General features: G+C 45.6%; 1 protein-coding gene across 3 annotated transcripts in view; it reads left to right on the forward strand.

The window, feature by feature from the left end:
- Positions 1–15,365, forward strand: part of LOC140426354 (uncharacterized) — a 160,338-nt gene that overhangs the window by 34,277 nt on the left and 110,696 nt on the right. For all 3 annotated transcript variants that reach the window (XM_072511014.1, XM_072511013.1, XM_072511012.1), the window contains exon 3: positions 446–518. In XM_072511014.1, the coding sequence (XP_072367115.1) occupies positions 446–518 (73 nt within the window). The remainder of the gene's footprint in view (positions 1–445; positions 519–15,365) is intronic.

The raw sequence follows: 15,365 nt of genomic DNA on the forward strand, positions 1-15,365 counted from the left end.
CCTTCATTGCTCTAATCTCTGGAACTCCCTCTCTCTTCCTTTAAAACCTTCCTCCTTGACCAAACGTTTGATCACCTATGTGGACCGGTGTCAAATTTTGCTTTATAACATTCCCACCAAGTGACTTGGATTGCTTTATTACATTGAAGACACTGTATAAGTACAAGTTGTTACTGTAAAATGGGGATGACAAATGATTATCACATTTAATGAAACTTAGACCTATCACATTTAGTCAAACCATACAGATGGATAAATTAAATTTCAGGCAGTTTCAATGAGACATAAATAATACTTGCTTAGTTTTGTTATTTCTTGGGTAGGTTCCAAAAACTTGAAGATCAACATTCATCTGTCATGTTTTGCTTCAAGGAAACATATTAACAGCTGCTACAAACCAACCAGAAATTTGAGCTCGGTATTCATGTCATATTTCTTTTGACAGCACCTAAGAAGAATGGCATTACTTCGTCACCGATATCACGTTCAGTGGAATATAACATTGTAAGCACTGAAAGGTAAAGTGGGCAAATGCTACAGCGAATGCATATTTTTTCAATCTCTTGAGGTGAAATTAAATCTTGTCAAAGTAACTTATGATTTATGAACTCTTTGATTTTCTGTATTTGGAGAGTAATCTTGACAAACGTTTGTGGCTAATACCCCATGGACAAATGGTGGATTATGTCTGACATAAACCATGCTTCCTGCTCCACGCACAAAGCTGAAGGAGCTAGAAGTCAATGGGATTCAGGGGAACTGTACACTAGTTGGAGTCATAACCCAGTGCAAATGGTTGTGCTTGTTGGAGGCAAGCCAACTGTGTCCCAGCACTTTGCTGAAGGGGTTCCTCGGAGTAGTGTTCTCTACCAACCATCTTCACCTGCTCCCCTCCATCATTAGGTCAGAATGATGATGATTGCACAGTATTCAGTTTCATTAGCAACTCCTCAGACACCAGCATGCAGCATGACCTACACAGCATTCTGCAGTGGCCTGATAATTGGCAATGAACTTCTCCAAAAGGGTATGGTCTAACTGCCTCCGCTGAGTATTCAATAGCATAAGTGAATCCCACACCACCAATGTCCTGGGGTTCACCTTGAGCGGAAACATGCTTGGACCAGCCATTTGAGAGGAATGATATGTCTCTCCATCCCAGCAATTTATGATCATTTTAGGGCATCATCCCAGCACTGCTGGCATTCACCCAGAGATGATTGGCATAGTTGCCATGCATAGAGACCAATAAGCAAACATTGTGGCCCCAGCCTACTAGCTGGGGATCCTCATTCAAAAGCACTGTAGTCTGATCAAGGGGCCCAGATTCAGGAGTGAGAAGTTCCACCACTTGCCTTTTCCTCTGGCCATATCCCACTCTCAATTACCTTTCATCAGAGATCTAACGATGATTCCCATTAAAGACCACTGCTCCTCTTGGCGCTGCTGGTAATGGGGAGCTGTGGGCCTCAGGCCAGGGGCAGGATTTCAGCCTTACTGCGAAGGTGCAGCAATAAAATGTTCCCCATGGAGCCAGATGGGCTGGTGGCAGGGTTCCCACTGCCTTTTGGGGCCTTCTTTCCCTCAAAACTCCCATGGATTGTGTCAGTGAGATTACCACCCGTTTCGGTGGTGGACCTCAGTCCCCCCACCCCACTGCCCAAATTAAATTCCACCCTAAAGAACAGGTCAGAGGCTGGAAATGCTGTGGTGAGCAACTCTCCTTCTGACTTCCCAATGCCTGTCCAGCATCTGCAAGGTTCAGGAGTGTGATGGAATTTCCACTTGCCTGGATGAGTGCAGCTTCAACAACACTCAAAGCTCAATATCACCCAAGACAACACAACCTCCATCACCACCTTAAATATTTACTCTCTGCACCACCAACAAATAGAGATAAGGGAGAAGTTCAACAGAGCACATTTATGGGAACACCACCACATGCAATTATCCTCCAGGGGCAAAATGTTTTATTTTGAAGAGTTGTTCACCACCATTGCCAACTGCCCTGCAGCCATTTAACACTCCGTGGAGCGTTAATTAGCTGGTCTTCGGATTCCTGCCCCGCCCCTCATTTGGGAAGAGGCCCCGCCTCAGGAAGCTACCAGCCAATCAGATTGGCCGGCAACTCTGCAGACCCAGGAGTGCCACCAAGTCAGTGGCCATTTCAGGGACTGCAAGCAGACCCACGAGTCTGAGTCCTAGAAATTCAAAAATAAGGACACTATTTATCTGATTTTAAAACAGGAGATTGAATTCTGTCTGCACGCCTGGTAAAATTATCTTTCATTTTCTAGCCCGACTTCACCTGAAGGCAACAATTGGTGTTGACTCTTCCCCCCCCCCCCCAATGAGATTGGTTAATATTTTTCACCAAAAAGAAAACACCAAAACATTTGAGAGGAATTAACTGCTCACTTGCATCTCTAGTTCGATCTTTTTATTTTAGTGTAATTTGAGAACACAGTAACTGAGCACTTTACTTCAGGAATGTTGTGTTAGCAATCCAATCTTTGCTTGAAGGTAATGCTTTAGTTTGTACTGAGTGCTGAATTTGGTGCTTTTTGAGTGCGATAGTGAGAGTTTGGTGACCGAGGGAGTGCTGAATTTGGTGCTTTTTGAGTGCGATAGTGAGAGTTTGGTGACCGAGGGAGTGCTGAATTTGGTGCTTTTTGAGTGCGATAGTGAGAGTTTGGTGACCGAGGGAGTTAGGTGAGGAGGGAGTAAGGTGCTCCTTTCATTTTGTTTCCGACATTTCCGCAAAGAGTGCAAAGAGAGCCAGGCGTTTACAGGAAGTGTAGCTGACTGGGAGCAGAGTCGGAGGGCGGAGATCTAGTTAGCCCACACAGCAGCTATATTCTGTAAGGTAAGAGGGGATGGAGGCTAGGCCAGTTACATGCTCCTCCTGTAGGATGTGGGTGGTGAGGGATACCACCGGTGTCCCCACTGACTATACCTGCGGGAAGTGCACCCAACTTCAGCTCCTCAAAGACCGTGTTAGGGAACTGGAGCTGAAGCTGGATGAACTTCGGATCATCCGGGAGGCAGAGGGGGTGATTGAGAAGAGTTACAGGGAGGTAACCACACCCAAGGTACAGGACAAGAATAGCTGGGTTACAGTCAGGGGGAAAAAAACAAACAGGCAGACAGTGCAGGGATCCCTCGTGGCCGTTCCCCTTCAAAACAAGTATACCGTTTTGGATGCTGTTGGGGGGGATGACCTACCGGGGGAAGGCCCTAGCGGCCAGGTCTCTGGCACTGAGTCTGGCTCTGGGGCTCAGAAGGGAAGGGGGGAGAATAGAAAAGCAATAGTTGTAGGAGATTCAATGGTTAGGGGAATAGATAGGAGATTCTGTGGTCGCGAGCGAGACTCCCGGAAGGTATGTTGCCTCCCGGGTGCCAGGGCCAGGGATGTCTCGGATCGTGTCTTCAGGATCCTTAAGGGGGAGGGGGAGCAGCCAGAAGTCGTGGTGCACATTGGTACCAACGACATAGGTAGGAAAAGGGGTGTGGAGGTAATAAACAAGTTTAGGGAGTTAGGCTGGAAGTTGAAAGTCAGGACAGACAGAGTTGTCATCTCTGGTTTGTTGCCGGTGCCACGTGATAGTGAGGCTAGGAATAGGGAGAGAGTGCAGTTGAACACGTGGCTGCAGGAATGGTGTAGGAGGGAGGGCTTCAGGTATTTGGATAATTGGAGCGCATTCTGGGGAAGGTGGGACCTGTACAAGCAGGACGGGTTGCATCTGAACCAGAGGGGCACCAATATCCTGGGAGGGAGGTTTGCTAGTACTCTTCGGGAGGGTTTAAACTAATTTGGCAGGGGAATGGGAACCGGATTTGTAGTCCAGCAACTAAGGTAGCCGATATTCAGGACGCCAAAGCATGTAATGAGGCAGTGGGGAAGGGAACACTGACAAAGGAGAGTATTTGCAGGCACGGAGATGGGTTGAAGTGTGTATACTTCAACGCAAGAAGCATCAGGAATAAGGTGGGTGAACTTAAGGCATGGATCGGTACTTGGGACTACGATGTGGTGGCCATCACGGAAACTTGGATAGAAGAGGGGCAGAAATGGTTGTTGGAGGTCCCTGGTTATAGATGTTTCAATAAGATTAGGGAGGGTGGTAAAAGAGGTGGGGGGGTGGCATTATTAATTAGAGATAGTATAACAGCTGCAGAAAGGCAGTTCGAGGAGTATCACCCTATTGAGGTAGTATGGGTTGAAGTCAGAAATAGGAAAGGAGCAGTCACCTTGTTAGGAGTTTTCTATAGGCCCCCCAATAGTAGCAGAGATGTGGAGGAACAGATTGGGAAACAGATTTTGGAAAGGTGCAGAAGTCATAGGGTGGTAGTCATGGGCGACTTTAACTTCCCAAATATTGAGTGGAAACTCTTTAGATCAAATAGTTTGGATGGGGTGGTGTTTGTGCAGTGTGTCCAGGAAGCTTTTCTAACACAGTATGTAGATTGTCCAACCAGAGGAGGGGCAATATTGGATTTAGTACTGGGTAATGAACCAGGGCAAGTGATAGATTTGTTAGTGGGGGAGCATTTTGGAGATAGTGACCACAATTCTGTGACTTTCACTTTAGTAATGGAGAGGGATAGGTACGTGCAACAGGGCAAGGTTTACAATTGGGGGAAGGGTAAATACGATGTTGTCAGACAAGAATTGAAGTGCATAAGTTGGGAACATAGGCTGGCAGGGAAGGACACAAGTGAAATGTGGAACTTGTTCAAGGAACAGGTGCTACGTGTCCTTGATATGTATGTCCCTGTCAGGCAGGGAAGAGATGGTCGAGTGAGGGAACCATGGTTGACAAGAGAGGTTGAATGTCTTGTTAAGAGGAAAAAGGTGACTTATGTAAGGCTGAGGAAACAAGGTTCAGACAGGGCATTGGAGGGATACAAGATAGCCAGGAGGGAACTGAAGAAAGGGATTAGGAGAGCTAAGAGAGGGCATGAACAATCTTTGGCGGGTAGGATCAAGGAAAACCCCAAGGCCTTTTACACATATGTGAGAAATATGAGAATGACTAGAGCGAGGGTAGGTCCGATCAAGGACAGTAGCGGGAGATTGTGTATTGAGTCTGAAGAGATAGGCGAGGTCTTGAATGAGTACTTTTCTTCTGTATTTACAAATGAGAGGGGCGATATTGTTGGAGAGGACAGTGTGAAACAGATTGGTAAGCTCGAGGAAATACTTGTTAGGAAGGAAGATGTGTTGGGCATTTTGAAAAACTTGAGGATAGACAAGTCCCCCGGGCCTGACGGGTTATATCCAAGGATTCTATGGGAAGCAAGAGATGAAATTGCAGAGCCGTTGGCAATTATCTTTTCGTCCTCACTGTCAACAGGGGTGGTACCAGGGGATTGGAGAGTGGCGAATGTCGTGCCCCTGTTCAAAAAAGGAACTAGGGATAACCCTGGGAATTACAGGCCAGTTAGTCTTACTTCGGTGGTAGGCAAAGTAATGGAAAGGGTACTGAAGGATAGGATTTCTGAGCATCTGGAAAGACACTGCTTGATTAGGGATAGTCAGCACGGATTTGTGAGGGGTAGGTCTTGCCTTACAAATCTTATTGAATTCTTTGAGGAGGTGACCAAGCATGTGGATGAAGGTAAAGCAGTGGATGTAGTGTACATGGATTTTAGTAAGGCATTTGATAAAGTTCCCCATGGTAGGCTTCTGCACAAAGTAAGGAGGCATGGGATAGTGGGAAATTTGGCCAGTTGGATAACGAACTGGCTAACCGATAGAAGTCAGAGAGTGGTGGTGGATGGCAAATATTCAGCCTGGATCCCAGTTACCAGTGGTGTACCGCAGGGATCAGTTCTGGGTCCTCTGCTGTTTGTGATTTTCATTAATGACTTGGATGAGGGAGTTGAAGGGTGGGTCAGTAAATTTGCAGACGATACGAAGATTGGTGGAGTTGTGGATAGTAAGGAGGGCTGTTGTCGGCTGCAAAGAGACATAGATAGGATGCAGAGCTGGGCTGAGAAGTGGCAGATGGAGTTTAACCCTGAAAAGTGTGAGGTTGTCCATTTTGGAAGGACAAATATGAATGCGGAATACAGGGTTAACGGTAGAGTTCTTGGCATTGTGGAGGAGCAGAGAGACCTTGGGGTCTATGTTCATACATCTTTGAAAGTTGCCACTCAAGTGGATAGAGCTGTGAAGAAGGCCTATGGTGTGCTCGCGTTCATTAACAGAGGGATTGAATTTAAGAGCCGTGAGGTGATGATGCAGCTGTACAAAACTTTGGTAAGGCCACATTTGGAGTACTGTGTACAGTTCTGGTCGCCTCATTTTAGGAAGGATGTGGAAGCTCTGGAAAAGGTGCAAAGAAGATTTACCAGGATGTTGCCTGGAATGGAGAGTAGGTCTTACGAGGAAAGGTTGAGGGTGCTAGGCCTTTTCTCATTAGAGCGGAGAAGGATGAGGGGCGACTTGATAGAGGTTTATAAGATGATCAGGGGAATAGATAGAGTAGACAGTCAGAGACTTTTTCCCCAGGTGGAACACACCATTACAAGGGGACATAAATTTAAGGTGAAAGGTGGAAGATATAGGAGGGATATCAGAGGTAGGTTCTTTACCCAGAGAGTAGTGGGGGCATGGAATGCACTGCCTGTGGAAGTAGTTGAGTCGGAAACATTAGTGACCTTCAAGCAGCTGTTGGATAGGTACATGGATTACGGGAAAATTATATAGTGTAGATTTATTTGTTCTTAAGGGCAGCACGGTAGCATTGTGGATAGCACAATTGCTTCACAGATCCATGGTCCCAGGTTCGATTTCGGCTTGGGTCATTGTCTGTGCGGAGTCTGCACGTCCTCCCCGTGTCTGCGTGGGTTTCCTCCGGGTGCTCCGGTTTCCTCCCACAGTCCAAAGATGTGCAGGTTAGGTGAATTGGCCAATGATAAATTGCCCTTAATGTCCAAATTGCCCTTGGTGTTGGGTGGAGGTGTTGAGTTTGGGTAGGGTGCTCTTTCCAAGAGCTGGTGCAGACTCAGGGGGCCGAATGGCCTCCTTCTGCACTGTAGATTCAATGATAATCTATGATTAATCTAGGACAAAGGTTCGGCACAACATCGTGGGCCGAAGGGCCTGTTCTGTGCTGTATTTTCTATGTTCTATGTTTTACTATTTTTGCATTCAGATAAACCATGTCTACGGCTCCGAGTAAATACAGCAATCTACTCTACAATATCTATATAGTTCAATTATGGTCATTCCTGTCCTCACAGCATTTCCGTCAGTAAATGTTGTTGCATCCAAGGGTATGGTGGTCAGCTATACAGATCAAAAAATTCCTGATTTCACTCTAGGTTTCGTTTGATCTTAACTAGGGTAGAGAGATCACAATTGGTTATAGGGGCAGGAAAAATAAAAAGTAAGATATATACTCTGATTCAAAGCTGCAGATCTTGCTTGAAATTATAATGATGTGCATGTCAATTGGAGGACTTGGCTGTGAATGTATTGGGTTCAAGGTATCTGACCTTTCCAGTCTGTCTATAAACAGACAAATCTGTTGGTTGAGAGGGCGGAGTTGGATATGGTGGAAGGAAATGGTTAAAATTGAAGTCTATGAAAATTTAAATATTCCAATTTAGAATTCCTAAACATTCCTAAAAATCTAAGACTGATTTAATTCAATTTTTCTGTTTTCCTATTTCAAAGTGCAGTGTTATTTCTGGAAATAAAATGTATATAATTAAACTGAACACGTTTAGAGTTTGTTTTAACTTGCCTCATTTTCTCAGTATATTGTTCCTGGTAGCGCTGAAGTAGTAGGATATTGATGTCACTAATATTATGTCACTTGTTGATGATGCTATTGATGTTGCACAACTTGTTGGTGATGTTGATGTTGCTCTGCTGGTTGGTGATCTTGCTCATGTGGTTACTGACCTTTTTCTGCTTTCCAGCTCGGGCAGTTTCAGCATGAGCTCTGTTCCACCTTATTTTCTTACAGGTTTGAGCTTCGATTATGCATCACCTTGAAGTCCCACCTTCACCAGCAGCTTCTGCTGTGTCCCAGGTTTTCATGATTGGATCCTGTATATGTGCAGTTCGTTCTTGCAGCAACTTGGGCAGGAATATGACATGTTTGTTGACATTTTGTCCTCCTATCTGTGCATCAGTGACTTATTGCCTTTCTTTCTTCCTGATTGTGGTGATATGCCTGTGGGCTATATCATAGTTGGATGGGGTGCGACCTCCAGTCAGCAGGTGGCGTACAGACACCCCATGTGTTTTCTCGACCAAGGTGAATACTTTGCATCAGTATTCACCAAAGAGAAGAAATTGGTAGATGTTGAGTCTGGAGAAGGGTGTGTAGATAGCCTGGGTCACATTGAGATCCAAAAAGACGAGGTGTTGGGTGTCTTAAAAAATATTAAGGTAGATAAGTCCCCAGGGCCTGATGGGATCTACCCCAGAATACTGAAGGAGGCTGGAGAGGAAATTGCTGAGGCCTTGACAGAAATCTTTGGATCCTCGCTGTCTTCAGGGGATGTCCCGGAGGACTGGAGAATAGCCAATGTTGTTCCTCTGTTTAAGAAGAATAGCAAGGATAATCCCGGGAACTACAGGCCGGTGAGCCTTACTTCAGTGGTAGGGAAATTACTGGAGAGAATTCTTCGAGACAGGATCTCCTCCCATTTGGAAGCAAATGGACGTATTAGTGAGAGGCAGCATGGTTTTGTGAAGGGGAGGTCATGTCTCACTAACTTGATAGAGTTTTTCGAGGAGGTCACTAAGATGATTGATGCAGTAGGGCAGTGGATGTTGTCTGTATGGACTTCAGTAAGGCCTTTGACAAGGTCCCTCATGGTAGACTAGTACAAAAGGTGAAGTCACACGGGATCAGGGGTGAGCTGGCAAGGTGGATACAGAACTGGCTAGGCCATAGAAGGCAGAGTAGCAATGGAAGGATGCTTTTCTAATTGGAGGGCTGTGACCAGTGGTGTTCCACAGGGATCAGTGCTGGGACCTTTGCTCTTTGTAGTATATATAAATGATTTGGAGGAAAATGTAACTGGTCTGATTAGTAAGTTTGCAGACGACACAAAGGTTGGTGGAATTGCGTATAGCAATGAGGACTGTCGGAGGATACAGCAGGATTTAGATTGTTTGGAGACTTGGGCGGAGACATGGCAGATGGAGTTTAATCCGGACAAATGTGAGGTAATGCATTTTGGAAGGTCTAATGCAGGTAGGGAATATACAGTGAATGGTAGAACCCTCAAGAGTATTGAAAGTCAAAGAGATCTAGGAGTACAGGTCCACAGGTAATTGAAAGGGGCAACACAGGTGGAGAAGGTAGTCAAGAAGGCATACGGCATGCTTGCCTTCATTGGCCGGGGCATTGAGTATAAGAATTGGCAAGTCATGTTGCAGCTGTATAGAACCTTAGTTAGGCCACACTTGGAGTATAGTGTTCAATTCTGGTCGCCACACTACCAGAAGGATGTGGATGCTTTAGAGAGGGTGCAGAAGAGATTTACCAGAATGTTGCCTGGTATGGAGGGCATTAGCTATGAGGAGCGGTTGAATAAACTCGGTTTGTTCTCACTGGAACGAAGGAGGTTGAGGGGCGATCTGATAGAGGTATACAAAATTATGAGGGGCATAGACAGAGTGGATAGTCAGAGGCTTTTCCCCAGGGTAGAGGGGTCAATTACTAGGGGGCATAGGTTTAAGGTGAGAGGGGCAAAGTTTAGAGTAGATGTACGAGGCAAGTTTTTTACGCAGAGGGTAGTGGGTGCCTGGAACTCGCTACCGGAGGAGGTGGTGAAAGCAGGGACGATAGTGACATTTAAGGGGCATCTTGACAAATACATGAATAGGATGGGAATAGAGGGATACGGACCCAGGAAGTGTAGAAGATTGTAGTTTAGTCGGGTAGCATGGTCGGCACGGGCTTGGAGGGCCAAAGGGCCTGTTCCTGTGCTGTACATTTCTTTGTTCTTTGTTGTTCTTTGTCATGTGACCCGTGACTCTGCTAAAAAGGGAGATACATCCAGCCATCTGCAGAATAAGATTGAGAGGGTAATAAGATATACATATAAATGGTCAATGCTAGGTGTAAGTTCCAGAGGAGTAGTTAGCAGACTCTATGATAACATGCTCTGTATCAGATTTCTATCTTACCACACAAGACTCAATTTTGAATTCTCCCTCAGTGTACCCAAGCGGGTGCTGGCGTGTGCCGACTAGGGGATTTTCACAGGAACTTTATTGCAGTGTTAATGTAAGCCTACTTGTGACAACAATAAAGATTATTATTACAAAGGATTTTGGTTTGGACAAGTAGATGTGTTTGGTGAGTTCATTTCGTAAAGTACAAAGGACCAAGCACAGCACTGGTCACTTGGAGGAAGTATCTGTAGTATAAGGGTCTGGTACATATAGGGTTAACATGGGACCGAGAACAGTATCACCCACACAGTGTGACAGGGAACACATGACCCGTGCTTAAGGGTCGATCTCCTGTTGGAAAGAACTGTATGGTTCTTGTAGTTAATAAATGCATACAGTTAACCGACTTAACATTATGAAGACTTCCTTGTCCCCTATCGAACAATAACCCAATACCCAACAACAGTATCTTAGTATCTTCCTCGGCAGAGTTTGCCTTATATTTTCTTCCAGTCAATAGTTTAGCAGGCAATTTCATGTCAGCCTTGAGAATGTAGATCACGGTGTTAATAAAGCACATATTGGGTTTTCCTTTCTATCCTCATGCTTTGTGAGGGTTCTCTTGACCATTTGGACATGTGTTGCTTATAGTCCCCTTGATATAACGTCATCACTCTGAAACATTAACTCTGTCTCTCTGCCCACGAAAGGCTGCCAGACCTGCTTTGTATTTCCAGCATTGTCTGTCTTTATTATAAAAGATTGTGGGGTAAGTTTTTTAATTTCAACATTAAGAATGTAAAGCAGTATATGCTTTGAAAATGTAAGTATCACTTCTTTTTGGATCGTTTATCATTTGACCATTTCTTTCCACTCCGCTGGAATATAATAACTCTTGCTGGTCTATTGGTTCATTTTTCACAGCTTATCAGGATGCCCAAATTTTATCTCAATAGTGCAAAAATCAACTCCAGTAGGCAAACTACATTCCTTATGAATGCAAGCGAACCATACTTGAGTAAGTAGGATAGCGTGCCTGGGCAAGTAATTTATTAATTTGCAAATTGCATATAGGATTTCAATTGTATGCTGTTATCTTGGTGAAGGTAGTTGATATCAGTGACCCCAGACCATTTATAACATTAAACCACCAAATCAGTTAAATCATTGTTGCAGCTGTTTACTGAAATAAGCAGTAACGGACAATTCTTGAAGTCAGTTCAAATGAAGCCAGTTATTTTAAATAGTACGCTAAAATCAAATTAGATTGTTGAATGTTTTTCCTTACACATTTTGCAAATAAGCAATAAGTGCTACTCTAAAAGAATGTAATCCTATCAGTTTGTTCGGGCAGCAAAGTAGCACATTGGTTAGCACAATTGCTTCACCTCTCCAGGGTCTCGGGTTCAATTCCAGGCTTGGGTCACCGCCTGTGCGGAGTCTGCACGTTCTCCCCTTGTCTGCATGGATTTCCTCCAGGTGCTACAGTTTCCTCCCACAGTCCAAAGATGTGCAGGTTAGGTGGATTGGCCACGCTAAATTGTCCTTCGTGTCCAAAAAGGTTAGGTGGGGTTACCGGGTTACGGGGATAGGGTGGAGGTGTGGGGTGTTCTTTCCAAGGGTCGGTGCAGACTCGATGGGCCAAATGGCTTCCATCTGCACTGGAAATACCATGTTTAGTCTTTTTGCGGAATGATGTGGGACTTTACCCACAGCCATGTTGTGCCTCCCATCACCTCTGACTATCTTTATTTTAAAATATTTTAATTCAAATTTTCAACAGTTTAACATTTTTGCAACAAATAAACATAACCCCAACACCACCTCCCACCTCCCGAACTACCCTCCCCCACCCCTTGATGGCAACCAGATCCCCAAAGTGTAAGATAAGAAAATCCCATCTCTTGTGAAACGTCTCATCAGCTCCTCTCAGAGCAAACATCACCTTCTCCAAATACAGGCTATAACATTCTCCATTCCTGAGACTAAGTGTTGACGCCGGAGCAGGATTTGTGGACTTCCATGACCGCAAAACTGGCGCCCCATCCACACACACACACACCATCCCAGCCAATGAGATGGAACTGGTTGTGTTGGAACAAGCCCATCCTGCTGATAGGTCAGCTATGGCCAGAAGGCACCTAGGAGGGTGGCCTGGGGGGACACCCATACGACCTGTGGCGCTAGGTTCACACTGGCTGCCTTGTAGGCCGTGGCAATGGTGCTCCTTGCTCATCCACCCTGACCCAACAGTCCACCTCCTGGACACACCCCGCTACTCCCTCCAGCCCTGGTAGAAGTCTCCCCCTCCCCCCCCCCCCCCCCCCCCCCCCGGTCAGCGGCACAACTGTCAGTAAACTATGGCGATGTTGGACACTTTCCTACCCCCTGTCTCTCCCTCACCAGCCACGGCACCTGCTTCAGGACTTTTAAAAGCAAAAATGAACCAAACCGTCGGAAATTCGCCCTGGTGCAGGTGAATAATTGCGGAGGCCCCGCAGAATACTGGGTCAGGCTTGCAAATGATGTGCCAAGAGTGTTTACTGTACATGCGGAGTGGAACATATTGACGCCGCTGTCAAGGCACAGGAGAATTGCGATTTGGCATTACACCAGCACTTTTGATTTTGGCATCAAAACCGATTCTCCGTCCAATTGCATTTCCCGTTTCAGCCGACAGAGAATCCCGCCCAGCAACTCCATTCGACTCCCCCAATCATACAAAGGCACAGGGGGAAGAAGCTGAGCTCCACCCCAACTGGACCCGCCTGTGAGTGATCAATGAAGCGAAGGCTAAGACCACTGCCTCCGCCCCATCTGTAACTCCTGCAGCTCTGACACCCCGAATATGGCCTCCAGGAGCCGGCTCCAAATCCACGTGCAGAACTTCAGACTGAAAAACGACCCGCAATATTTCTCCAACCTTGGGCAGGACCAGAGCATCTGAACATGATTAGCTGGGCCCCTCCCACACCATCTGCAGCTATCCTCCACCCCCTCAAACAACTGGCTTATACTTGCCTTCCTTAAGTGCGCCCTGTGCACCAATTTTAATTGAATTAAACCCAGTCTTGCACACAAGGTTGAGGGGTTGACCATTCATAGCACCTCACCTCTGACTATTTAACCATATCTGATCTTTATATCCATTAAATCCCTCAGTGCTATCCTATGATGGGATACTTTGCCAGGCATTGGCATTTTATTTGAATAGGCTCCTTCACTCATAAACAACAATATGTCAATTGCCACCTAAGTCAATTGACAAATGCAAAAGTTAAACTGATTAAAATTATGATGTTGCTTAATAGTCTAGTTTACGATCCCCAGAGGCCGATAACTTGTAGAAAGATACTTGATTTTCCAGTGATTGCCTCGAAGGATCTCGCAACGATATTTCACGTTTTAAGACATTATTTATAACAAACAAATTAAAAACAACTTTGAGTAGCCACTATTGAGTAGGAAACATATTCTTTAAGCTACAGAAAAGATCCCCCATGTGACTTTCGACATGACCGAAAAAATCCCTCCCTTCATCCTCCGACCACCCGAGCCTCCCTCACACTGTAGATTTATACTTTTTTCTGTCCCTTCAGTGGATCCTTTAATCTCCCAGAAACGGCCCAAGCTCTTCTCTGTTTGAGATGGCCTGCTCTTTTTAATTCTTTCATGGAGTGTGAACATGGTCGGAGAAGCCAGCATTTATTGTCCATCCCTAATTATAAGGTAGTGTTGAGCCAAATTCATGAACCACTGCAGTCTATGTGGTGTATGTAAATCCACAGTGGTATTAGGGAGGTAGTTGCCCTTGACATCAGGGCAGCATTTGACCAAGTAAGAAACCCAAGGAAAACTGGAGTCAATGGGAAACTCTCTGCTTGTTGGAGTCATACCTGGCACTAAGGAAGATGGTTGTGGTGGTTGGAGGTTATTCATCTCAGCTCTGGGACATCACTGCAGGAGTTCCTCAGGGTGGAGTCCGAGGCCCAACCATCTTCAGCTGCTTCATTAATGACCTCCCTTCCATCATAAGGTCAGAAGTGGGGATGTTAATCCGTAAACATGTTCAGCAGCATTCTCGACACCTCCGATAATGAAACAGTCCATGTCCAAATGCAATAAGACCTGAACAATATCCAGGCTTGGGCTGGCATGTGGCAAGTAACATTCCCACCACACAAGTGACAGGCAATGACCATCTCCTACAAGAGAGGATCTCACCATTATCCCTTGGCATTGAATGGCATTACCATCGCTGAATCCCCCACAATCAATAAGCTGGGTCTTACAATTGATCAGAAACTGAACTAACTATATTACTACTGTGGCTACCAGAGCAGTCAAAGACTAGGAATCCTATGGCAATTAACACACCTCCTGACTCCCCAAAGCCTGACTGCCATCTACAAGGCACAAGTCAGGAGTGCAATGGAATACTCTCCACTTGCCTAGATGAGTGCAGCTCCAACAACACTCAAGAAGCTCGACACCATCCAGGACAAAGCAGCCCACTTGATTGCTCCTCCTTCCACAAACATTCAAACCCTCCACCACCAAATAACAGTGGCAGCCGTGTGTACCATCTGCAGGATGCTCTGGAGGAACTCGCCAAGAATCCTTAGGCAGCACCTTACAAATCCATGACCACTACCATCTAGGAGGACAGAGCAGTTACCTGGGAACCCCACCACTTGGAGGTTCCCCTCTAAGTCACTCATCACCGTGACTTGGAAATATATTGCTGTTCCTTCACTGTCGCTGGTCAAAATCCTGGAACTCCCTCCCTAACCACACTGTGGGCGTACCTACACCTCAGTGACTGCAGTGGTGCAAGAAGGCAGCTCACCACTTCCTTCTAAAGTGCAACTAGGGATGGGCAATAAATACTGGCCTAGCCAGTGACGCCACATCCCGTAAGTTAATTTTTTAAAAGTTCCAGGGATTTGACCAGCGACAGTGAAGGAACAGTGATATGATTCCAAGACGGGATAACAAGTTACTACAATGATTCTTGTAGATGGTACACATGGCTACCACAGTGCATTGGTCATGGAGGAGTGAATTTTGAAGGTAGAGGCTAGGGTGCCAATCGAGTGGGCTCCTTTTTTCTGGATGGTGTTGATCATCTTTGGTGGTGTTGGAGTTGCACTGATCCAGGCAAATAGAAAGTATCCCATCACACTCTTGACTTGTGCATTGTAGATGGTGGATA

This window comes from Scyliorhinus torazame, chromosome 7, assembly GCF_047496885.1.
Source record: "Scyliorhinus torazame isolate Kashiwa2021f chromosome 7, sScyTor2.1, whole genome shotgun sequence".
In the NCBI taxonomy this organism is placed as follows: Eukaryota; Metazoa; Chordata; class Chondrichthyes; order Carcharhiniformes; family Scyliorhinidae; genus Scyliorhinus; species Scyliorhinus torazame.